Source organism: Sciurus vulgaris, assembly GCF_902686455.1.
Source record: "Sciurus vulgaris genome assembly, chromosome: 4".
NCBI lineage: Eukaryota > Metazoa > Chordata > Mammalia > Rodentia > Sciuridae > Sciurus > Sciurus vulgaris.
Window position 1 is genome coordinate 150017730 of NC_136464.1, and position 26590 is coordinate 150044319.

The 26590-nt window shown below is 37.2% G+C and overlaps 2 protein-coding genes across 6 annotated transcripts in view; both read right to left on the bottom strand.

The window, feature by feature from the left end:
- The window catches only part of NEK3 (NIMA related kinase 3), a 32190-nt gene extending 19239 nt beyond the window's left edge, over nt 1–12951 (bottom strand). The window contains exons 1-5 of one of the 4 annotated variants that reach the window (XM_079136176.1): nt 12857–12877; nt 9039–9196; nt 7076–7169; nt 6888–6985; nt 621–704 (exon numbers count right to left, since the gene is read on the bottom strand). In XM_079136176.1, the coding sequence (XP_078992302.1) occupies nt 621–704; nt 6888–6985; nt 7076–7169; nt 9039–9155 (393 nt within the window). In that variant the 5' untranslated portion in view covers nt 9156–9196; nt 12857–12877. The other 3 variants (XM_079136177.1, XM_079136175.1, XM_079136178.1) reach the window with 3 other exon arrangements.
- Nucleotides 12952–16556: 3605 nt separating this feature from the next.
- Nucleotides 16557–26590, bottom strand: CKAP2 (cytoskeleton associated protein 2). 2 transcript variants are annotated; one of them, XM_079136550.1, is made up of 8 exons: nt 26402–26590; nt 24792–24870; nt 23810–24681; nt 23176–23380; nt 21885–22055; nt 19218–19287; nt 17935–18187; nt 16557–17222 (listed from the first exon to the last, which is right to left on the bottom strand). In XM_079136550.1, the coding sequence occupies exons 1-8, from the start codon at nt 26572–26574 to the stop codon at nt 16970–16972; spliced, it is 2076 nt and encodes a 691-aa protein (XP_078992676.1). In that variant the 5' UTR covers nt 26575–26590; the 3' UTR covers nt 16557–16969. The 2 variants fall into 2 exon arrangements, with proteins under 2 accessions (XP_078992676.1, XP_078992677.1); XM_079136551.1 differs by having other exon boundaries at nt 16558–17222; nt 24792–24867; nt 26402–26589.

The window sequence follows — 26590 nt, forward strand, 5'->3', positions numbered from 1 at the left end:
TTTTATTAGTATAAATTTAGGTCAAAGGATACAAAGTTTCATTTAGGATCTGCATATAGCATGGTGACTTTAGTCTATACCCCTCAACCCCAAGAGTAGATCTTAAATGTTCTAACCACAAAAAAGCAAATAGGTTATGGATGTGTTAATTAATCACTTCACAATGTATATACATATCAAAACATTATGTTGTATACTATAAATATATATAATTTATTTGTCAATTTTACCCTAATAAAGCTGGGGGAACATTTGGGGGGGAGATAATGGGATTTGAACTCAGGGGCATGCGACCATTGAATCACATCCCCAGCCCTATTTCGTATTTTATTTAGAGACAGGATCTCGCTGAGTTGCTTAGTATCTCACTTTTGCTGAGATTGGCTTTGAACTTGTGATCCCCCTGCCTCAGCCTTCAAGCCAGATTATAGGCATGTGCCACAGTGCCCAGACAGCTTGGGAAATTTTTTAATTAAAAAATTAAATATAAGCAAACAAATAAAGCAAGTATTTCTAAACTAAATATAAATGTCCCAAAAGGAAATAAATAACAGAAAAAAAAGATAATGAAATAGGTTTTTGTTTGTTTTCAGATCTATCTAGAAATGTATTCCACTCACCTTGGACTTGATATCTCTGTGTAGCACACGTTTCTTGTGAATATGGTTTACCCCAAGGCACATTTGTGTAAACCAATTAAGTATCTGTAAGAAAAAAGTATGCAACCTCAGCAAAAATGCAATAACTGGGTCATGTTAACCCAAAATTCCACAGAATTATGTCTAGGCCTTACTTGATCAGAGTTTAACATGTGAATACAGAACTCATGAAAATTACCTGGGTCGGGCTGGGGAGATAGCTCAGTTGGTAGAGTGCTTGCCTCGTAAGCACAAGGCCCTGGGTTCAATCCCCAGCACCACACACACACACACACACACACACACACACACACACAAATTACCTGGGTCAACTAAGTTTCAGTATTACCTAGAGAAATTCAGAAAAGCTGAGATTTCCATGTTCTGTCACCTAACATATGATTCAAATAGCTACTTTAACGAAACTTCTATCATATTTTTCTCATATTCAACCAGATAAAAGCATTTATTACCATCAATTTGATTATACCCTTTTGTCCAATCATGTTTCTACATAGCTGTCCATATTTCTTGGGATCTAAGCATAAAAATGAGGGTTTATTCTAGGTCTTTTTTTTTTCTCTTTTTTTCTTTTATTTATTTATTTATATTGTAAACAAATGGAATACATGTTGTTTCTGTTTGTACATGGCGTAAAGGCATACCATTTGTGTAATCATAAATTTACATACTGTAATGTTGTTTGATTCATTCTGTTATTTTTCCCTTCCCCCCACCCCTCCCACCCCTATTTTCCCTCTATACAGTCCTTCCTTCCTCCATTCTTGCCCCCCTCCTTAACCCTAACTCTAACCCTAACATAATGTTGTTTGATTCATTCTGTTATTTTTTCCCTTCCCCCCACCCCTCCCACCCCTCTTTACCCTCTACACAGTACTTTCTTCCTCCATACTTGCCCCCCTCCCTAACCCTAACTCTAACCCTAACACTAACCCTTCCCTCCCCCCATTATGTGTCATCATCCACTTATTAGCGATATCATTCGTCTTTTGGCTTTTTGAGATTGGCTTATCTCACTTAGCATGATATTCTCCAATTTCATCCATTTGCCTGCAAATGCCATAATTTTATCATTCTTAATGGCTGAGTAATATTCCATTGTATATATATATATATATACCACAGTTTCTTTATCCATTCATCAATTGAAGGACATCTAGGTTGGTTCCACAGTCTGGCTATTGTGAATGGAGCAGCTATGAACATTGATGTGGCTGTATCTCTGTAGTATGCTGATATTAAGTCCTTTGGGTATAGCCCAAGGAGTGGGATAGCTGGGTCAAATGGTGGTTCCATTCCAAGTTTTCTGAGGAATCTCCACACTGCTTTCCAGAGTGGCTGCACTAATTTGCAGCCCCACCAGCAATGTATGAGTGTACCTTTCTCTCCACATCCTCACCAACACCTGTTGTTGCTCGTATTCGTGATAATCACCATTCTAATTGGGGTAAGATGGAATCTTAGGGTGGTTTTGATTTGCATTCCTCTTATTACTAGAGATGTTGAACATTTTTCCATATGTTTGTTGATTGCTTGTAGATCTTCTTCTGTGAAGTGTCTATTAATTTCCTTAGCCCATTTGTCGATTGGATTGTTTGTTATCTTGGTGTAGAGTTTTTTGAGTTCTTTATAGATTCTGGAGATTAGTGCTCTATCTGAAGTATGATTGGCAAAGATTTTCTCCCACTCTGTAGGCTCTTTCTTCGCATTGCTGATAGTTTCCTTTGCTGAGAGAAAGCTTTTTAGTTTGAATCTATCCCAGTTATTGATTCTTGCTTTTATTTCTTGTGCTATGGGAGTCCTGTTAAGAAAGTCTGGTCCTAAGCTGACATGTTGAAGATCTGGACCTACTTTTTCTTCTATAAGATGCAGGGTCTCTGGTCTGATTCCGAGGTCCTTAATCCCTTTTGAGTTTAGTTTCGTGCATGGTGAGAGATATGAGTTTAGTTTCATTCTGTTGCATGTGGATTTCCAATTCTCCCAGCACCATTTGTTGAAGAGGGTATCTTTTCTCCATTGTATATTTTTGGCACCTTTGTCTAGTATGAGAAAATTGTATTTATTTGGGTTTGTGTCCGTGTCCTCTATTCTGTACCATTGATCTACCTTTCTATTTTGGTACCAATACCATGCCGTTTTTGTTACTACTGCTTTGTAGTAGAGTTGAAGATCTGGTATTGCAATACCCCCTGTTTCACTCTTCCTGCTAAGGATTGCTTTAGCTATTCTGGGTTTCTTATTCTTCCAGATGAATTTCATAATTGCTTGCTCTATTTCTGTAAGGTACGTCATTGGGATTTTAATTGGAATTGCATTGAATTTGTATAGCACTTTCGGTAGTATGGCCATTTTGACAATATTAATTCTTCCTATCCAAGAACATGGAAGATCTTTCCATCTTCTAAGGTGTTCTTTAATTTCTTTCTTTAGTGTTCTGTAGTTCTCATTGTAGAGGTCTTTCACCTCTTTTGTGAGATTGATTCCCAAGTATTTTATTTTTTTCGAGGCTATTGTGAATGGGGTAGTTTTCCTAATTCCTCTTTCTGAAGATTCATCATATATGTATAAAAATGCGTTGGATTTATAAGCATTGATCTTGTACCCTGCTACTTTACTGAATTCACTTATGAGTTCTAAGAGTTTTCTGGAGGAATTTCCAGGTTCCTCTAAATATATAATCATGTCATCAGCAAACAGGAATAGTTTGAGTTCTTCTTTTCCAATTCGTATCCCTTTAATTTCTTTGGTTTGTCTAATTGCTCTGGCTAGAGTCTCAAGAACAATGTTGAACAGAAGTGGTGAAAGAGGGCATCCCTGCCTTGTTCCAGTTTTTAGGGGGAATGCTTTCAGTTTTTCACCATTTAGAATGATATTAGCCATGGGCTTAACATAAATGGCCTTTACAATGTTAAGGAATGTTCCCACTATCCCTATTTTTTCTAGTGTTTTGAGCATGAAGGGGTGTTGTATTTTATCAAATGCTTTTTCTGCATCTATTGAAATAATCATGTGATTCTTGACTTCGAGTCTATTGATATGGTGAATGACATTTATTGATTTCCTGATGTTGAACCAACCTTGCATCCCTGGGATGACACTTGATCATGGTGCACTATCTTTTTAATATGTTTTTGTATGCGATTTGCTAAAATTTTGTTGAGAATTTTTGCGTCGATGTTCATTAAGGATATTGGTCTGAAATTTTCTTTCCTTGATGAGTCTCTGTCTGGTTTAGGTATCAGTGTGATATTGGCTTCATAGAATGAGTTTGGGAGGGTTCCCTCCTCTTCTATTTTATGGAATACTTTGAGAAGTATTGGAATGAGCTCTTCTTTAAAGGTTTTGTAGAACTCGGCTGAGAACCCATCTGGTCCCGGACTTTTCTTTGTTGGTAGGCTTTTGATGACCTCTTTTATGTCAGCACTTGAAATTGGTCTATTTAAATTGTGTATGTCCCTCTCGTTCAGTTTAGGCAATTCATATGTCTCTAGAAACCTGTTGATGTCTTCGAAATTTTCTATTTTGTTGGAGTATAGATTTTCAAAATAGCTTTCAATTATGTTTTGTATTTCAATCTTGTCTGTTGTGATATTTCCTTGTTCATTCCGAATTTTAGTGATTTGGGTTTTCTCTCGTCTTCTCTTTGTTAGTGTGGCTAAAGGTTTATCAATTTTGTTTATTTTTTCGAAGAACCAACTATTTATTTTGTCAATTTTTGTATTGTTTCTTTTGTTTCAATTTCATTGATTTCAGCTCTGAGTTTAACTATTTCCTGTCTTCTACTACTTTTGGTGCTGGTCTGTTCTTTTTCTAGGGCTTTCAGCTGTAGTGTTAGGTCATTTATTTGTTGAGTTTTACTTCTTTTATTAAATGCACTCCATGAAATAAATTTCCCTCTAAGTACTACTTTCATAGTGTCCCAGAGATTTTGATATGATGTTTCTTTGTTCTCATTTACCTCTAAGAATTTTTTAATTTCCTTCCTAATATCTTCTGTTATCCATTCATCATATAATAGCACATTGTTTAATCTCCAGAAGTTGGAATAGTTTGTTTTTTACTCTTTCATTTATTTCTAACTTCAATCCATTATGATCTGATAGAATACAAGGTAGTGTCTCTATCTTATTGTATTTGCTAACATTAGCTTTGTGGCATAATATATGGTCTATTTTAGAGAAGGATCCATGTGCTGCTGAGAAGAAAGTGTGTTCACTCTTGGTTGGATGGTATATTCTATAAATGTCCGTTAAGTCTAAATTAATTCACTGTGTTATTGAGATCTATGGTTTCTTTGTTCAATTTTTGTTTGGAAGATCTGTCCAGTGGTGAGAGAGGTGTGTTAAAATCACAGAGTATTACTGTGTTATGGTCTATTTGGTTTCTGAAATTGAGAAGGATTTGTTTGACATACATAGATGAGCCACTGTTTGGGGCATAGATGTTTATGATTGTTATATCTTGCTGATTTATGCTTCCCTTAAGCAGTATGAAATGACCTTCTTTATCCCTTCTGACTAACTTTGGCTTGAAGTCCACATTATCTGAAATGAGGATGGATACTCCAGCTTTTTTGCTGAGTCCATGTGCATGGTATGTTTTTCCCCATCCTTTCACCTTTAGTCTATGGGCATCTTTTTCTATGTGAGTTTCTTGCAGGCAACATATTGTTGGATCTTTCTTTTTAATCCAATCTGTCAGTCTATGTCTTTTGATTGATGAATTCAGGCCATTAACATTCAGGGTTATTATTGAGATATGATTTGGTTTCCCGGTCATTTGGTTCATTTTTTAAATTTTATTTATTTATTTGACACAACTTGTTTCCTCCTTTATTTGACAATTCCTTTAGGATAATTCCTCCCTTTGCTGATTTGCTTCTTTGTTTTTCATCTCTTCCTCATGGAATATTTTGCTGAGAATGTTCTGCAATGCTGGCTTTCTTTTTGTAAATTCTTTTAGCTTTTGTTTATCATGGAAGGACTTTATTTCATCGTCAAATTTGAAGGTAAGTTTTGCTGGGTATAAGATTCTTGGTTGCCATCCATTTTCTTTCAGGGCTTGAAAAATGTTGTTCCAGGCCCTTCTAGCTTTTAGGGTCTGGATTGAAAAATCTGCTGACATCCGTATTGGTTTCCCCCTGAATGTAATTTGGTTCTTTTCCCTCACAGCCTTTAAAATTTTGTCTTTATTTTGAATGTTAGGTATTTTCATTATAATGTGCCTTGGTGTGGGTCTGTTGTAATTTTGTGTATTTGGAGTCCTATAAGCCTCTTGAACTTGATTTTCCATTTCATTCTTCAGATTTGGGAAATTTTCTGATATTATTTCATTGAATAGATTGTTCATTCCTTTGGTTTGTTTCTCTAAGTCTTCCTCAATCCCAATAATTCTTAAATTTGGCCTTTTCATGATATCCCATAGTTCTTGTAGATTCTGTTCATGATTTCTTACCATCTTCTCTGTTTGTTCAACTTTGTTTTCAAGGTTAAATATTTTGTCTTCAATGTCTGAGGTTCTGTCTTCCAGGTGTTCTATCCTACTGAATATGCTTTCTATGGAGTTCTTAATTTGGTTTATTGTTTCCTTCATGTCAAGGATTTCTGTTTGGTTTTTTTTTCAATATCTCTAACTCTTTATTGAAATGATCTTTTGCTTCCTGTATTTGCTCTTTTAATTGTCGATTGGTGCGATCATTCAATGCCTGCATTTGCTCTTTCATCTCATCATTCAGTGCGTGCATTTGCTCTTTCATCTCATCGTTTGCTTCCCTGATCATTTTAATTATGTACATTCTGAACTCCTTTTCTGTCATTTCTTCTGCCATGCTGTCATTGGGTTTTATTGATGTAACATCTAGATTTGTTTGCGGCATTTTCTTCCCTTGTTTTCTCATATTGTTCGGGTATCAGTGGACCGCTGAGATATTGCAGATTTCCTCTATTGACTTATAATGTCCCTGAAGATTTCTATATATCCCCTCTTAGCCTTCAGTAGGCTGAAGTCTTGGAGGAAGTTGATAATGCGGTGCTCCACAAGGAAGCTGCCTCTCTAGGAGTGGTGGCTTTCAGGTGGGGTATAATCCCTGCCAGTGGGCAGAGGTGCCTCCACTTGTTGACCAATGGTCATCCAAAGGGGAACTAGGCTGTGGGCTGAGGCAAGGCTTGTGAGTTTATGAGAAAAGTGGCTTCCAAACTTTGAGGGTAACTATATAATTCAATATCTTACCATATCTTCAGGAAATAACTTCCCTCTTTGCTGTTTAATCTTTTGCATTAGATCTCCTTCATCGCAATATTCCATCACAATATATAAATGTCCTTCAGCTAAAATAAATATAAAAGACTCCTTAGGAAAGCCATAATGGCTACAGAACAAATTTAGAAATGAACATATTTGGAGGAATTCATACTTACCCTCAAAGGATTCTTTAAAGGCGACAATATTGGGGTGTTTCATTTTGGCTAACAGAACAGCCTCTTTCCTAGAATTCTGTGTATCAGAGAGTGACTAGGAAAATATTTTAAATAAACATAAATTTAATCCTAAATTTTAAAACAGCTTTACACTAACATTTGGCATAGTTTACATGATACTTCAAACTATGTGCAATTTTGTAAAACTGCACTTTTACTCAAATTTAATGAGCTCCAAAAGAAAATATATGGTGATTTTCAACTGGTTATTTTGCATGCTTGGCTCACCCTTCATTGTATAATATTCTTTTTTCATTACACATTTTCACTTTCATTCCTTATACATACAGAATGTAAACTAATTTTAAAATCTGCCTAAGCACCACCTGACTTGGAGAGTCAGTCAAAAGTCCTTCTTATAAGGAAACCAGGAGACCTTATATTTTGACTGTCAGCATCACTTTAACAGTCCCCAGCTCATAAAAAAAGAGTTTGCTGGTGTACTTCTGAAACAGAATGAGTTCAGGGGCCACTTCTGAAATTAAGATCAATGTATTCAATGCTGACCATGGAAGCTGAAAGGTTGTAACCTCCCACCCTGCAAGGCACCTAGGAGGCTGAGAGTGTAGACTGCCCCTCCCCAGGCCTGTAGGCTAACAAAATCTGCATATGTGTATTTTCTGTCCTTTGTCCCATTTGACACCCCCTGTTAGTTAATTAAATCTACATCAGTTTACCATCTGGCTTTTGTTTCTCTAAATTTTAACTTCTTCTGTATGAGGAGCAAAACAGCTGCTTCTCTCTAGTTTGATCAAACTGCATAAAGTTCACTTTTTCTTTTTCCATCCTTTGCCTCTCTGGTGGAACTGCAGCTGAATCTAGCTGGCAGGGGATAGGCAGGATGGACAAAGTTGATATACAAAATAAGGTTCCAGGGAATCAGGCAGGATACATCAAGGACAGACAAAGCTGATATACAAAATAAGTTTCTAAGGCTATTTATCCATAACTTAGGCCACAAGGATGAAATCCTGAACAATTTATAATGAAGAAACTGCCAAAGAGGCTGGGACTGTAGCTCAGTGGTAGAGAACTTGCCTATCAAATGTGAGGCTCTGGGTTCCATCCCTAGTACCACAACAAAGGGGGTAAAAAAAGAAATTGCCATTCCGGGTTTCTACCAAATGGGAACATGTTAAAAATGCAAATTCACAGGCTGACCCAGGCTTACTGAATCAGAAATTTTGTGGTGAAGCACTGTAATCTGTTTTAGTAAACCTTTCAGATGATTATGATCCCTATCCAAGTTAGAAACCCAGAATACCATGGAAAAAAATAGCTAACATTTGAAGAACTCTGTTAAAATGTTTTGTTTTATTTTGCGGTGCTGGGCACTGAACCCAGGGCCTTGGGCTTGCTTGGCAAGTGTTCTATTGCTGAATTACAACTCCAGACCTTAAAAGGTATCTTTAGAAAAACGATCAAAATATTATTAAGAAACCTTTCTGACATGGATTACTTCTCAGGACAACTACGACACATAGTAATAAGTAGTCTACAGAAAAACAAGACCTATAAACTGATGCATAGAATAGGTTCCCTGATAATGGAAGGTTTGCATTTTAAGTCTTTGTTCTTCAGTGTATTTTTATGTCCTTTTTCATTAGTATTGCACCTGAGTTGCTTTGGGCAAAGATTTCCTACCCTGCTAGGTATATGAAATTGGAAATTATCACCAACTAACTTACTGAGATTAAACAAATGGTACACACTGACTATTTTCCACTCTTTGTTAATTATACTAGCCTAAGAACTACAGAAAATACATCAAACCCTTATAAAGCTAATGAATAAACTGATTATATATTTTCCAGAAAGGAGAGATTCCATCCATGTTAAACATTAATAGCTTATATAAACTGCATGTTCACTTTCAACGTGAGTTATTTTCTTTAGCAGTAACCTTGGGAAGCCTTATTTCCTTCATGGCAAACATCTGATTGCTGCTTTCCTGCTGAACCAAAAGAGCTCTGCCGAAGGAGCCCTCCCCAATCACTCTCAGGACGGCGTAGTCATCCATGCTGGGCAACCGCAGCTGGGCTCCACTCAGGCTCTCCCAAACTGTACTCAAAAACAGAAACAGTTGAGAATTTACTGAATTCACTCAAAATTGCTCTAATTACTGTGACAGGCCAAGGGTAAAGTCTTCCTTTTGAAGGGGATCAGAGCGTGGGACCCAAAAATATCCTATTTTGGCATAGGACTGTTTTGAACTGAAAGCAATTTGCTCTTTTTCCTTCCCATTTTTGTATAAATATAAATAATATATTTCCTATGTAATGTATACATAGACATATGTATACATATATAATACATATATCAAGCCCTTTAAAGCTAATGAATAAACTGATAACGTATTTTACAGGAAGTAGAAATTCCATGTTAAACCTTAATAGCTTATTCTCTTATGTAAATTATATGCAAGTTACTTTCTTTAGCAGTAACCTTAGGAAACCTTATTTCCTTAATGGCAAACATCTTAATGGCAAAATATATATACATTTTTTGGAGGGATAACTGGGAATTGAACCCAGAGGCACTCTACCACAGAGCTACATTCCTAGTCCTTTTTTTATTTTAAGATAGGGTCTCACCGAGTTGTTGAGAGTCTTGCTAAATTGCCCAGGATGAATTCTAACTTGTGATCCTTCTGCTTCAGCCTCCTGAGAAACTGCCATTTCAACTCTGCATAACAAACCTTACTAAATAAGCCTTATCTTCCCTTAGCTTCCCCCACAAATTTACACTTCTAGGACAATTTCCCTAGATCCCCTCTTCCTTTGTCTGATTACTTCTCCATAACTTATTGATCTTTGTTAATGGTAATGAGTGCCTAGGTCTAACATTTTATGTTTTACATTTATGCATTTGTACTTTTCTCTTCTTGATGTGTCTTTGTCAGTCTAATTTGCATGGCCCCTAAGAAGAAAGAGAAAAAAAATTTTTCTACACTATTCAACAGATACTCTGCGAGTTAAGAATTACAATCCTCCATAAATTCTCAACAAATATCTCTTGGTCCCTGCTATCATAGACACCCTATACAGAGGTAACCACAAGCCTCAGCAAATGCAAAGGGGTGAATCTTACAGAAAGATCTAGCTGGACTGGAGTAGAAATATCCAGGGGAGTTAGGAAAAGTTTATTTAAGCTGAGGCCTGAAAGATGATTTGAAGTGGGCTATGCAAAGATAAGAGAATGATCAAGGCAGAGGGAATGGAATATTTAAGGGTAAAAGAGATTGTGTTCAGTTCAAGGAGTTGAAAGGAGAGTTTAAGGGACTGACAAGGTAAACAGGGATTTATTGAAAGACTATAGTAAGCCATAATTCAGGTTGCTGGATTTTATCCTCAAGGTAATTAATGAGCTATCTCTGAGGAGCCTTAACCAAGAGAACAATAAAATCATCATATCTGCATATTAGAAAAATCACTCATTCAAGTTGCTGAGTGACTGGACCAGAGGGTGGAAGTGCAGTAGGGCCAGATCAGAGATAGGGACCAGTTAGAAATCTCTACAATATAAAAGGCAGGGAAATGATGATGAAATGCAGCAGGGTGGTGGCAAAGGGGACAATGGAAGAAAAAGAATAACTGACACACTCTTTGGTGATGGATTATGGGGAACAAATAGGGAGATGGTGAGATAGGAATTCAGGGACACAGAGAACACTAGTTCTCAAAAGGGAAACACCCATGAATTGTTGGAATGCAAAACAAACAACTTGAAAAGAGCCTAGCATGCATGCATGCATCCTTGCCTGCAGCCCGTTGACTGGATGCTGAAAAAGTAAAAACATTGCAAGATAACCACAGGGTTTCTGATGGAACTAAGCAGAATTAAAACATGCAAGAGCATTGCACAAGTATGAGGAAAACTGGTGGAAAATTCTGTAACCCAGGCAACTCCACCTCCATCCCAGGCCTTTAGTGATTCTGTAAATATTAGAACCCCAAACTATAGACAGGACTTGAGATCTACCTGCAACTCTTTTCTTGAGTGTGTGCTCTTTGCTTTCTAGTAAAATTTCTCCCTTCTTATTCTACGATCTGACTTGTCCTTAAATTCTTTTCTGCAGTGAAGTCATGGACATGAAAGGTTGGAGTAAAGGACTCCTTAACTCTGTAGAGCCCTCCTAGGATTCCCACACAGTGAGAGGCAAGGATGGCTCCCAGGTTTCTGATATACACTGGATGAATGGTGCTACCATTCCCTGAGAAAGTTAAGGTACTAAGGTTGTGTGTATGGTCTTTTGTTTAATTTCTCTGGGGGGTGAGAATGTGGCAGGGGTGGGGCAAAACATGTTTAGCTGGAAGGTGCCTAGGGCTCAAAAGAGATGGTAAATACATAGTTGGGAGTCTGACTTCAATGTTTCCTTCTAGACGCAGTTAGTAGGATTTTTAATACACTTTGCTGGTTCATAGAGAGTCCTAAATGACAACTATTATTATTCAAAACTTGGGGAGGGCTGGGGTGTAGCTACATCTAGGATGTAGAGCATTTGCCTAGCATGTCGGGAGCCCTGGGTTTGAACCACAGAGACATGGATGGGAGAGTGAGCTGGTGACCTTAGAGAGGCAACACACTTAAGGAGGTGATGTACTTTTTTTTTCATTATGGCAGGAGACACGAGAATAAATTTACTTTATTTTTTTTCAAAAACTGAACTTGTGTTTTATTTTCTAAACCACACCACAGCTGAGTGGTAGCACATGAGGTGGCCCATGCCTGTAATCCCTGCCACTTTGGGGGCTGAGGTAGAAGGATTGCAAGTTCAAGGCTAACCTTGGCAAATTAGCAAGACTCTGTCTGAAAATAAAAAACAAAAAGGGATGAGAATGTAGTTCAGCTGTACAGTACCCAAGAGCTCAATTCCCAGTAGCAACACACACAACAACAACAACAAAAATTCTAAGGAACAGAGAGCGTGAAAGGTAAAACGAAAACCACAAACCAAAACTTGTAATATATTAACATGTAAAACTTCCAGTTTGTACTCCTGTTTCACCATACAGAGAATCCTAGAAATAATTTTTCCATATAATCAAATTAGATGCATTGCCTTCAAAAACAATTCTTAACAAGAACAGTTAGGTTTTTGAGTATATTTAGGCACATGAAAGGAAAAAATACTTTACCCCTATTCTAACTGGTTTCTGGTATTTAACAAGGTTTTTGTTTCTTCAGGGGTTTAATTCTTTGCAATGTAGAATAACTGATAAACAAGTACAGTCAGACTTTTCTTAGCTGAAAGTCACATTTGCCCCTAACAGTACTAACACCCATAAGACAGGCCTGAATATACTCTGAATGTGGCAAAAGTAGATGGTTTCCTTCTCATGCCTACAACAGTTACATTTTTCAAAGAGCTAGTTAAAAGTGACTTGCAAATACCCACAGGTGGGATCTCGGTATAAACTGGATAAGTTCAGCCGGTGCGCGCGCCGTAACCTCACCTAGAAGACTAGCCACCCGGTTCACCCACGATAAATCCTTTCTGCTTGAAAACCCAACCCCCGCCCAGGTCCCGGCCCCGGCACCTGCTCTCCACCTGCGCCGCACCTGCGCTGGCCGGGACGCGCTACTGCAGGTTTGCGGGCTGGCGTGAGAGGCGGGCTTGCGGGCCGAGGGGCGGAGCTGGGGCGCCCATTAGCCCTCGCCCGCGTGAGCGCCGTCCGCTCCGCAGCCCCCAGCCCAGATGCCCAGCGGCGCTCTTCTTACCAGAGGCAGCCCCCCAAGGCCAGGACCCCTTTCTCACCCGCCTCCCAGGCGACCCGAGTCGGTTCCTCGGTCCAGGCGACCGGCGCGCTTCCGCCGGGAGGGGCGTGGCGGGGCGGGGCATTGCGTCTCTTTGGTTGCTGGTCAAAGAAACTGCCTGGGTCTGGCGGGAGGCGCAATTTTCGGAGTAGCTAGTCCTGTGAAGAGCACATTTTAAAGCGGTTGTTCCACGTTGCTCTGGAGTAAGCTAACAAAGGGAAAGTGTTCCCCAGTAACACGATTCTGCCTCCAGTTTAAGTGGACATCCCAAATGACAGCACTCATTTCTGACATTTACTAGTTGTGTGATCTTGAGCAAATGTGGAAGGCTGAATAATGTCCCCGCCTCTACCCATCAAGATGTTCACATCCTACTCTCTGAAATCTTTGTATTTATTCTATTACATAGCAAAGGGGAATTAAGATTGCAGCTGGAACTAAAGTTTGTGGAAGAAATGAAAGTCACGACAAAGCGAATTAAGTCCCTCCAAAATTTTAGACCAGAGAGGATATGAGTAACAAGCCTTCAGTCATATTTCCGTCAGAGAACTTTTGGTCCTGCGTAGATATACACCTTTTCCCCAGAATATACTGAAGCCCCTCCAGGCCAAAACTTGCTACATCCAGTAGATTACATATCCAGACAAGTTACATAAAAGTGAAACACTCCAATAGTAGAGATAACCACCAGGGTCTTCTGCTAACTCCCTTCCTTTCCCAAGTATTTTTGTAATAGTTCATTCCACTCTCCCTTTCTGATTGCCTTACATATACTTTTAAAAAAAATTTTTTTTAGTTGTAGGTGCACACAATACCTTTATTTTATTTATGTGGTACTGAGGAAGGAACCCAGTACCCCCACACATACTAGGCAAGAACTCCACCACTGAGCTACAACTCCAGCCCTTATATATACTTTTAAAGTTACCCAAACCATTTCTTACAACTTTGCTACCCTGCCTGCACCAATTCAAATTCGTGACAATTGACAATAATTTACCCCCCCCAACATGTGATGTTTGCCATTAAAATTTCTTTGAAATTTTAAAGACACACATTCAAGTCTGCTTAAATCTGTTTTCCCAAGTTGTAACTCTGATCAGCCCAGATAACTCTGTTCCTTAATCAATTTGTGCATCAATTTCTCTTGACAGCTGACTTTAAAATAGGAAGTTGGGGGCTGGAAGTGTGACTTGATGGTAAAGTGCTTGCCTAGCATATATGAGGCCTTAGTTTTAATCCCCAGTATCACAAAACACAACAAAAACAAAAGCAAAAAACAAAAGAACAAAAGAAAACAGGAGAGGAAGCGCATGTGGACCAAATCTGATGAGCAGCTCAGTGGTTATACCACTCCATAGTTGTATCCTTGTTTCTGGCACTGATAAGTTGGGGTAAATCCAAACTTGAGATTCTGCAGATAAGCAAAACAGAAATATGCTGAGGTCAGAGTAAGGATGATATAAGGATGGTTGCAGTGACAACACCTTGGTATCTAGGCTGAATGTCCCTGTGAAGAAAATGAAGTCTAGATCAGTACCATCCAAAATGTAGCCATTTCACATGTGTGGCTATTAAGCACTTTAAAAGGTGCCTAGTGTGACTAGAATGTGCAATTAGATGTAAAATACACATGTGATTTCAAAGACTTCACATGCACATACAAAAAATTGAAATATGTAAAATTTTTACATTGATTACAGGCTGCAGTGATATTTTGGATATACTGAGTTTAGTAAAATGTACTATATTAATTGTATCCATGACCTTTAACGTTTCAAACCATAGCTACTACAGTATTGAAAGTACATATGTGGCTTGCAATGCATTTGTTTCTAGTGCTGCTCTGGATGGTCACAATGGGTGAAAGGAAGCACTTGAAGAACTAGAGACCTAAAGTATAAGAGAACAAGGGAGAAGGAAAACCAGTTGGGGAGTAGTGAAGAAGAAGAGACCAGGAGTCTTAAAATTTCTGAAAGCAATAGTTCTTGGCATTATCAAGTTCATGTTGTGGGCTCAGTATCAGTTGCTGAAGCAGGGGCAAAGTTCATTAGACTGAAAGTGAGGGAATGACTGAGGAGTCATTAGGTAGCATGAACAAGGAGAGAGCATAAATAGTAATCAAGTTCAGGGTTTCTCCATTTCAGCACTGTCGACATTTGGGACTAGATAATTCATCATCGGAGCAGGTGTGTATGTGTGTGTCTCTAATCCTCAGAATCCTACAGTACCCACTACCCCGAGTCTTGACAACCACAAATGTCTCCAGATTGAAAATGTCCAGGGAAAAGGTTAGAGTGGTACAAACTACCTGCGGTTCAGAGTTATCATCTAGCTGTATACTCTGAATTTCAAAAGATGAAGTTGGGGGCTGGAAGTGTAACTCAATGGTACCGTGCGTACTTAGCTTGAGTGAAACACTTCAATCCCCAGCCCCCGCCCCACATGTGCAAAAAACAATGTACGAAGGCAAAGTTTAAATTAATTCACTGTGGTTAAATGACATATCATAAAATATATATATATATTTTTTCATGGTGTTGGGGAACTCAAATCCTTGGTTATGCCAGGTATATGCTCTTCCACTAAGGAACACCCCCATCCCTCATAAAATATTTGTGAAATAAATTTCATTGGGATTGGCTGAGAGTAGGTAAGGTCCTGGATTTAATTCCCCAGTATCAAAAAGAAAAAGAAAAAAGAAAAAAGGTCACAGTAACATTATTATACAGATACTTTTATTGTATACATGTTAGGTACACGGTTTAAAAAGAATGAAAATTCCACTCTCTAGAACATGAGAAGACAATAAATAAAACAAAGATATTATGCAAATAGCATGAACATTAGACCAAGTATGTGATCTGCACATTCATATTACACATGTAGTTCAACTATTCTTTTATAGTTCACTTATTTGAAACTGTAGAATGATATTAGATATATGCCACTTAAGTATTAGTTCAGGGCTTTAGAAAACAAGTTTATGGGTGCTGGTCATGTATGGGGAGAAGAAAACTGTTCACTGCATGTAACTATCATGTCTCAGGGGACATGATTCAAGAGAAGAAAGCAAGTGTAAGTATTATTTCAGAAATGCTATCTATATTGGAATGACACTTCTTAAATATATTTTCCTTCCTGAACTCCATTCTAATATAATTTATAAACTCTCAAATGAAGCTATGGAAGTTAAAATTCTTACATAATCCAGCTATAAAGGGAACTCAGACTAAAGTTTCTAATATTCACTAAATTTGGCACTTTTTTCTTATACAAAGTACCTTCTTTAGAAATGGGGTTAGGAATGGGGTATTTAGTTAAACTATCCTTTTTTATGACCTCAGTTACAATGAAAAGACAGAAGCCAACAGACTACATAGGCAGACTCTATCACAAATGAAAAGTAATAGTGAAGAACCATAGGCAGTTCAAGGGATATAACAGTACAACATTCTACAGTCTGGCTAACACAAATTTGGAGGAAAAGCAACCTGAATCTTATGTGCGTTTATATTTGAAGGGAGTCACTCTGCACATTACAATTTTTTCACCTTTTGTTTTTTGGTGCTAGGGATTGAACTCAGGGGCCTTAAGCACACATTACACCCCTGAGCTCTACTCCCAGTCCCAATATTTTACTTTCATATGAATTGAATAAAGGCAAAAATATTGGCAGTATTCTGTTTAAAGACAGGGAGGTACATCATAAAGTTTTAAAACATGGCAACATTAAAAATATACTTGTATGCAGAACACCCCATTTCCTGATGATGCATTATTAATGTACTTAGTAAAGTGAACAAGTTACCATTATGACAAAACCTATTTATACTTAAGGAACACAATAAGCAAACTAACAAAATTTTACCTATGTCAAAGAAAAACTCAGTCTGTTGAGATTGACAAGGCAGGATTAGTTTCCTAATGCACAGAAGGACAACTATAAAATGAATGTTAGTAAAGCTCACTGCCATGAATACTTATCTATCCAACTACAGACTTCTAAGGGAATAGAAAGCCACACAAAACAAAGGAAACCAATGAATAATAAAACCCTCATTCCTTATTGGAACTTTAATTCTTTTGTGTATCAGTCTCGGAGTACATAGGGCACAGTGCTGCATTAGGGCGGCATACGAAAGCATCGGTTTTACCTCCCAGCTCTGATAACTGTTCCAGTGAAGACACACAAGGATAATGGTCTTTTAACATATCTGGTAATTTAGAAGTCTTCTCTTGAAGACGTCGAGAACGTCTCACTGGTGTTAGAAACTTCAGCTCCTTAAATGCAGAATTTGATTCATCAAGTTGCATCTTCTTTTTTATACTGAAAAGACAAAATTATTCTCCAAATTCAAAAAAAAGTTAATGTTTTTACTTTGCACTTCTATGCTATTCATCAGAGTAACATCATATGTCACAGCCATGTGACTGCTTATCTTATAGTTATTACAAGCTCCTTAAAGTGAGAAACTTGTCCTTTTCTCTATTTGTTGTTACAACATATATGCAGTAGATACTTGAGTATCTACAGAATTGGCTAATTCCTCAGTTGTAAAACCTACTATTATTAACAATACTCAGAATAAGGTAAAAATAATAGAGAAGTTTTCTTTTTCAGAATGGAAGTGTTTAGAGAAAAGCAAAGTCAATACAATATTTAAAGGTGAAATGTCCCAATGACACTCCATTTGTTTTTGTTTTTTGTTTTTTGTTTTCTTTTTGCGATGCTAGGGATTGAACCCAAGGCCTTGTGCATGCAAGGCAAGTACTCTACCAACTGAGCTATATCCCCAGCCTAACACTCCATTTGTTGGAAAATATTTTTTATATTAACAAATGGCAGTTCTAATCTGAAGTTATTGGAAAAATTTTAAAACATTATATTTAGGGCTGGGGATATAGCTCAGTGATAGAGAGCTTGCCTAGCAAGTGCAGGGCCTGGATTTGACTCATAGGAGCAGAGCAGGGGGAAAAATCATACTTATTATCCCTAAGCATCAAAGCAAATCATAGCACATTATATTTTAAAAACTTACCTTTGCAAGTATGGTGTAGTAGATACATTATATTTAATTAAGCAACTTGCTCTAGTTTCTGTATCAGGAGTTTTAACATCATTGGTTGGATCTTCCATTTTGTCATCTTGCTCTTCTTCATAATCTTTAAATACCACATTCCTATGATGTTTATTCTCAATTTCTGGTTTTTCTGGCTCTAGATTAACACCTATGTCTTCAGTGTTGACTTCTTCAACTTGTTCTTTGGATGCATAAGTCTCAATATTTTCTCCTATAGGAAATATACTTATGAGATTTAAGCTTTTGACCAAATTGTAAAACAACAACAGAAGACTTTAAAGTTGCTGTGGTGCATGCCTGTAGTCCTAGCAACTCAGGAGGCTGAGGCAGGAAGATCCCAAGTTAGAGGCCAGCCTTAGCAATTAGTGAGTCCTATATTCCAACCCCCCAGTGCTCCTCACATCCCCCCCTCAACAAAAAGAAGATATAAAAGTTATTCCTAGTTGGTCAAAATTTCAAAATAAAAGAACCAAATTATCCTTTCTTACCCACTACTTTCCCTAATAAATACTAATGCCAATTAACACATATTTACTATCTCCTATTTGCAGGGATTATGTATGAATGAAATCATCCCTCTTCTAAAAGAAGTTTACATTCCCTGAGAGACACAGTTGGGACTGGAGATGTGGCTCAGTGATAGAGTGTTTTGCCTAGTGCATACAAGGCCCTGGGTTCAATTCCCAATTCCCAGCATCATCCAAAAGAAAAAAAAAAAAAAAAGGGCATACACACAGTTGAAAACAACTAATCATGAGATGAAATGTTATAAATAAAGTAGGAACAAAGGGTTAGTGGAACCCATAAAAAGGAACAAATATGCTCATAGTGCTGAGAGATGTCCAGGGAAGGCTTCACAAGTGACATTTAGGCTGAGTCATGAAAGATGAGTACTTGACAAGACCAAGGAAGTAGCTTTTATTGACACTTACTGACAAATTTGGATTTTAAATTAGATCTCCTAATTAAAACCTCCTTATAATACAGAAAGTCACTTTATCTCAGAGGCAGGTCAATAAGAAAAATAACTTCTTATTTAAAAGTTAAAGAAGACAAAAAAAGGCTGGGATGTAGCTCAGTAGTAGAGTACTTATCTAGCATGCACAAGGTCCTGGGTTTGATTCCCAGTACCGACAACAACAACAAAAAAATAGGATAAAAGAAAAAATATATCTACTTCAGCAAAGTAATTTAATAAAATCACAATTCACTTGAAGGAAACAAAAGAAACTAAAACTCACCCAATTTAACTTTTTCTTGACTCTTCATTGTTAGAATATCCACAATGACATGTCGCATCTCTTCAATAGGCTTAATTTTTTTTAATGAAAAAAATAAAAAGCAAATCCATCTAAGTTTTATATTCTCAGAAATTAAGTTATACAAATTGAGACTATTAAAACCAGCAATTAAAATTTGATATTTTAAAAGAAGGCAGTGGTTCTTCAACCATGCTTCTCAGACAGCAAAAAGCAAGATACTAGTTGAGATATAAATTAGTAAAAAAATGACTTTTACTTGGTTTTGTATTTATCCTCTTATAAATTGTGGGATTCCACTTGTTAATACTGTATTTAGAATTTTTCCACCTATCAAATGTCTATAAGTGAGAACAGATTGCAGGGTTTTTTCCCCACTTAGTTGTTGGGTTTTGATATTAAAGTTAAAATGAATCTGCAATGGTTTACATAAGACTTATACATAGATAGTAGGGCAAAAAATTCCATAGTATGAAAAATGACTGTCTTTTCCAACTTATAGAATAAAATGAACTTAAAGAATAGAAATTTACCGATTGAAAATCTGCCCCCAACGTTTTCTTAAGCCCTTAATAATTATTGTTGCCTATTTGATATGAACAGAATTAATGAATATATGACAAACCAATATTAGTAATATCTATTAAAAGCTGATTAAAAGCTCCCTTTCTCTTACATTAAAGTCTATTAATAGACTATTAAATGCATCTCTGAATTGCTTAATGTTGATCAGCCCAATATATTTCATTCATTCAAAAATTTATTGTATCTCTTATTTGCTAGATATTACAAGCACTTCCTATGTGCTTTTGAGCTACTATGCTTGATAATACAACATATTCAAGATACTATATAAAATGGAAACTCTGGTTCATAGTCTTAGTTCTAGAACTTAGTCCTAGAATTACTTATCCAGGACTTCTGCTTTCAATTTTCTTGGGAATGCTGATTCTTGTTTTCCAATTTCTGCTCTGGTGTCACATTTTTTCTGTTACTACTTTCTAGATGTAGCCTTGGCTCCAGTTTTGCATACTTGCTACACTGCTAGAAGCTGCTTTAAGTAATGTCCCTTCTGGTTCAATACAGTATGGACATAGCACCATCTTCCAAGTAGAATTCTATCCAATATAATTATGCTTCAAGAAAATGTTTACATATATAAGACATTAAGAGAATATCTGATTTGATTTGATTTGATTTGATTTGATTTTTGTGGTGCTGGGCATGGAACCCAGGGTCTCAAGAATGTTAGGCAAGTGTCACTCCAAGCCCTTTTTTATTTTCAGACAGGGTTACACCACCAAGTTACACTCCAAGCCCTTTTTTATTTTCAGACAGGGTCTCACTAAATTGCCCAGACTGAGGACAGTCTTCCAATTTTCCTCCCTCAGTCCTGAGTAGCTGTGATTACACGTGCGTGCCACCATGCCTATTTGATATTTGATTTTTTATAAAGTTGAAAGGTCAAATAGCATTTGCTGGCTTTGAATCCAGGAGCCTTCAATCACTGAACCACACCCCATCCTTTTATTTTTTATTTTGAGTAAGGGTCTTGCTAAGGTGCTGAGGCTGGCCTTGAACTTGCCATCCTCCTGCCTCTGCCACCTGAGCAGCTGGGATAATAGGCATGGACCATAGCTAGTTAGAGATTTCTTTTTTTTTCTTTTTTGTTATCAGGAACTGAACCCCGGGGCGCTTAACCACTGAACCACATCTCCAGTCCCTTTTCTTATTTTATTAGAAACAGGGTCTCACTGAGTTGCTTAGGGCCTTGCTAAACTGCTAAAGCTGGCTTTGAATTGGCGATCCTCCTGCCTCAACCTCCTGAGCAACTGGGATTACAGACATGTGCCACCAAGCCCAGCTAGTTTTTTTAAGAAAGGCTAAAATTAAAAAATGTCCAAATTTCCAAGAAGGTATTTCTGAGAAATTTGGTCAAAAGGAAGTATGTTCTAGGATACTTATCTATAAAAACAAAAACAAGGCTCAACCAAACAAAAAGTCCTGAAGTGATTTATTCTTTACACAAAGCTTTGTGTATCAGTAGAGTAGAAGAGAGATGGGAGGTATAGTATCAAACCACTATGAATGGTAATAAAGTTAGAAAAACTAGTTTGTTTTTCTTTACTAGTTTGTCTTTTACTTTTTGTGGGCAGGATCAATTTTTATAGTGTAAAATGTGAGCACTTCAGATATACTCCTAAAGTGAGAGAGTTCTCACAAAGTCATCAGTTTATTTTAAAAGTTAATTTAATTACCTCTTTTTATATTCAATAAACAAAATGTTAAAAATTTGATTTCTCAGGAAATGCACAAAATGACGTGCTAAAATATCTTTCATAGAAAGTTTCATTAAATTTACACTTCAACTTTAATCTATTTCTAAGGTTTGATTATTCGTAGTACATAAGATAAAATTTTAGAAGGCTAAGAAACAACACTTCTAGTGTAAACTTTGTGGTCTTTATTTTTTGGCATGGGGGATTGAACCCCAGGTCTCCATGCTATACTACTAAGTATACCCCCCAGACCTCCATGCCTTTTAAATACTTATCACTATAATTTTAGCAAGTTAATGTTGTGATTCATTCTACCATAATTCTGAATCATTTACATTGTAATAATAAATATCAGTAAATTTAATCTCACCTGAGCCCCTGCCAGAATGGCCTTCTCATAGATTGAGATAATATTTTCAATAGGACTTGTGATTGGTTCAATACGTACAAGACATATCCAATATTTTACAAGTTTTTTGGCATCCGGAATATTTTTAATTAGGTCATTCAGTGTAACCAATATTTCTTCTTTTGGACATCCCTAAAACAGCAAGAAATAGTTTGTGATACTTTTTAACCTACAAACTACAAAAAAAAAAAAAAATCTTAATATAATCAAGATCAGTGGTAAACACACAAAAGGATGATAGAAAATTCATAAAAAACATTCCCTATTACTAACCTAACTCCAAACTTTTTTTGAATGATTAAAAGAATATAAACCACAAGTATGAGATAGCAAAAAGCAAGATACTAGTTGAGATATAAATTAGTAAAAAAATGACTTTTACTTGGTTTTATATTTATCCTCTTATAAATTGTGGGATTCTATTTGTTAATACTGTATTTAGACTTTTTCCACCTATCAAATGTTTATGAGTGAGAATAGCCTGCAGGGTTTTTTTTCCCCACTTAGTTGTTGGGTTTTAATATTAAAGTTAAAATAAATCTGCAATGGTTTACATAAGAGTTATACACAGACAGTAGGGCAAAAAATCCCATAGTATGAACAACAACAAGAACAAAACCCTCAAAATAGGAACAGAATCAGTTAAAGATGCACATAATGAGTAGAGTAAGGTTTGAAGTCATACCTTGTATTTAGTATTGCTATGGATCTTACACGTTAGTGGGTATCCAAAGCATGATTAAAAAGTAAATAAGAAACAAATTATTCTGGAGTTGATAATTACATTACTGAGGATTTCTGTCCAAAGAGCAAAATTCTACAATAAATTCAAGATAAGGATAATGTTATTTTATGTTAATGGGATTTTATTAGAGAATATTTTAGTTAACTTGAATTGAATTGATGTTTACTATTAATAATTTTTGTTGTCAGTCTTTGGTAAATGGAATAAAATAATTTGTAAAATGATGACAGAAATACCAGATGGGGAAAAGTAAATGTCCACCCCAGCTTGCTGAATATTAACATCTTAAAGGAATACAATATTTATAACTCAAGTAAAAAACCTATTATCCCTCTGATATATTTATATGGACTCAATAGAAAATGCAGTCAGAAAAAGGCTAACAATCTCATGACTCTTAACAATATTACTGACATTATTTGCTCCAAAGAATGACAATATAGACAGATAATGTTTATGAAAGTAATTTGTAAACCATAAAATGTACAAATATATGATAAAGACTACCTTATTAATCAGGTTCAGGCATTCAGAAATTGTCTTGTTTACTTTTTCAGTAAATAATCTTTGTTCATCTTCTTCTGCCATGGTAGTCCAAAAAGATCCAATAGGTTTTTCATTTTGTCCTTCAGACGTGGGCGGGGTAACTACTGAGTTAGGGGGTCTTTTCAGTACTTTTCCTTTGCTAGTTTTCCACTCACTCAGACGAGCTCTACAGTCAGAAGCAGTACATAGAACCATTACTTTGATAATAATGAAAGAACTCTATCAAATGAAAGAAAAGTTAAAAAATATACACTAGTGGCACATATATTGTTCACAAGTTTGTAGAAAAGAAATCTTGAACATAACAAGATCAATTACATGTTCAAAAATCCCAAGAATGCATTTCTAAATAGAGGCTATAAAATATTTCCCAATTATTATTAAAGCATTTAACTTAATTATAATAAGGAACCTAGAAACCATACCTAAATATGGTAACTTTTCAGTCATATGGTTCCATGACATAAATCTGCCTTTTATGACAGAAAAGAATCCATAAAAGAAATTCTAATATAAGGAAATTATAACTCAAACCCACAAATGATACTCTACTGAAAACTAAGATAATAAAATTAAGAAAATTATATCTACTCACTTTCTCTCTTCTGCAGTTTCTTTGGGCTGAGCTGATCTATCAATAGTTGATTTTGCTATAGTATGTCTTCGTTGGTCAATGGTTTTTGACTTTTCTATCAATTTGGTATTAGAAGATAAAGCAGGCCTGGATACAATTTCAGGTGCTATGCTTCTTGATAGCACCCCGTTTCTTTTTATGGGCTGAGAACTGGTTTTGACCATTTTGGGTTGCAAAAATTCTTTTTCTTGAGGCCCTTTTCGGATTTTAACACTGACAGGGGTTTGGCTGATGCCTTGTTTCATGGTGTCCCGAGTATTGTTGTAGTGATTTCTAATAGGAGGTCGCACAAGTTGTGTGTTCCTAGATTTAGTGTTCACAAATTTAGTGCTTCCAAATTTAGTAGTAGCAGTTGTATTTGAAGCTGCATTGCTTCTCACTGTTACACTGGTGGTGTTTATAGGTTCAGGCTTCGTGGCTTTGGAGACAGTAGTTGGAAGTTGCTTTGTTGTTGCAGAACTCTCATTTTTGACTTGCAGAGGCTTTCTAAATGAGTTAACCTTAGACTGAACAATTTGGCCACGATAAGCTCCAAGCACAGGTTTCTTGGGCATGTTAGCAGTTTGGTTTGGTTTTTCTGCAGGCATTGTCTTCTTTTTAGTATTGTTCTTATTGTTTTTAAGGTGAAATGCCTGGCTTAGTGTTATATTTTGATTTGGGGGATCATCTTTAATTGACAACTGCAGAGTCTGAGTGCCATCCTGAAAATCATGTGTTTCAATTTCTGTAGTTGTATTGGTTAATTCATTAGAAGATTTTAAAGGAATATAATTTTTTCCCACCGGTGTATTATTTTTGTTCCCTATAAGTGTTTTGATATTTTCTTTATCAGCCTGAAAGAGTTATTTAAGACAAGTATTTCAGAATTATTTCTTTCAGAAAGAGCTTAGAAAAGGGAAAGGGGGAAAAGTGTCAGTTTATAAGTGCTATGTCCATATCTTACCATTTTTGTTTTCAGTTTCAGAATTTTTGTCTCTTCTTGGACTTGGTCCTCAGACGTCATCACTCTTTGGGCTCTACTACTTAAAATAAATTAAAATAAATTAACCCTGTTCCAGAGATTTCCTTTTGTGGGGGAATAACGATTAACCAACTTTGTAATTTTAAATTTTTTTTTTTAGTTGCCAATGGACCTTTATTTTATTTATATGTGGTGCTGAGAATCGAACCCAGTGCTTCATGCACGCTAGGCAAATGCTCTACCACTGAGCTAGCTATATCCCCAGCCCCTGTAATTTTAATTTTTGTGTGTGTTTGTATATGGTACTGTGAGGCAAGAAACTGGGCACTTCAGACGTGACTGTAATCCCAGTAATCAGGGAGGCTGAGGCAGGAGGATCTCAGATTCCAGGCCAGCATCAGCAACTTAGCCAGGCCCTAACACTAAGCTAGACCCTGTTTAAAAATAAAAAATAAAAAGGGCTGGAGATGTAGGTCAGGGGTGGAGTAACCCTGGTTTCAATCCCCAATACCAAAAATAAATAAATAAAATGAGGCAAGAACTGAGTTGAAATTTGTCCTAAGCGAAATTTCATTATACTGTGATTTAACAGTGTAAATAAGATGGCTAAGGCATTTAAATGTATTTTCTTAAAAGTCTTAATATCACCTCCCATAGACTGTTAGCCTAAACTCCTTTCTACAGCTATAGACTGGTATAGATCATGACAATCTCTTAGCAGATGATTATGATTTTGTCTAAAATCAAGGAAAAAAAAAAAAAAAACCTGTTCATTAAACATACTATTGATTCTAAAATTCCCAAGTTGAGATTATTTTTAAAAGTGAAAATTTATATATTTTAGAACTGACAAAAGTTCGTATTTTGTATAGTTAATCATTTTGGTTACATTGTTTTTCACATTTATTTGCTCAGATATTGGTCCAAGATCTAATTTACCAAAATTGGTTTGGGTGAGAATTCTTCTGTTTTCTAATGTGTAGAACTAAAAAAGTATTTATTTCTATACATCATCTAAATCTAGGTTTCCAAAAAGTTGAGGACGAAGGGGTTACATTGCCAACATCAGAACAAGCAACCACGCCCCCCCCCCCCCCCCCCAATTTCGCTCGGGAGCCTGAAGGCAGCAGGGCTCCGCGCAGGCGCAGTCGGTCTTCGCGCCCTACAGCCCCGTTCCCCCGCAGTCCCAGGCCCCCAACGCCAGTCTTGGTGTAAGCCGCGGAGCCGCCGGTCCGGGCCTTATTTGAAGAAAGCTAGACGTCAAAACACCTGTTATGACCAAAAAAGAAAAAAAAAAAAAATCACACGCTCCTCGCTAGACGGTTTCCTTCGCAGCAGATCCGCCTTTGCTTAGAGTCAAGTCGACCAATAGCGAACGAAGGGAAGGCGCTCAACCCGCACACCATCGCACCGAGCGGACGCCGCTCTCAGGGCCCGTTCCGTACACGCCGTCCAGGGTTCTCACACAAGCAGTCGGGGGTTAAGGTAGTCACTGGACCGAAGGCCCTGACCGCTAGGTTCACGCCCACCCGCGTTCCCTCAGCAAACCAGCCGCCTGCCGGCTCGCGCAGCTCCCGCCCCGGCGGCCTCACCTAGGTACGCGGACTGGGCCTTCTGACTCGGGGACAGCTGCAAGGTTCCGGGGCACAGTCCGGGATGCGACTCCGCCTCGAGAGCTTCGGTATCGCTCCGGCCGCCACCGCTGCCTCACACTGAGCACGCAGTGGCTAGCTCTGGCCTTTGACAGCGACCCGCCGCCGCCCATTGGTACGGGCGAGAAT

Coding starts and splice junctions, on each gene's coding strand:
- CKAP2 (XM_079136550.1), bottom strand. CDS start 26,574: ATGGGCGGCGGCGGGTCGCTGTCAAAGGCCAGAGCTAGCCACTGCGTG. Junction 22,056..23,175: donor GCCTGAACCTGATTAATAAG/GTAGTCTTTATC, acceptor TTGCTGTTTTAG/GGATGTCCAAAAGAAGAAAT. Junction 18,188..19,217: donor TCAAGAAAAAGTTAAATTGG/GTGAGTTTTAGT, acceptor TATTTCCTATAG/GAGAAAATATTGAGACTTAT.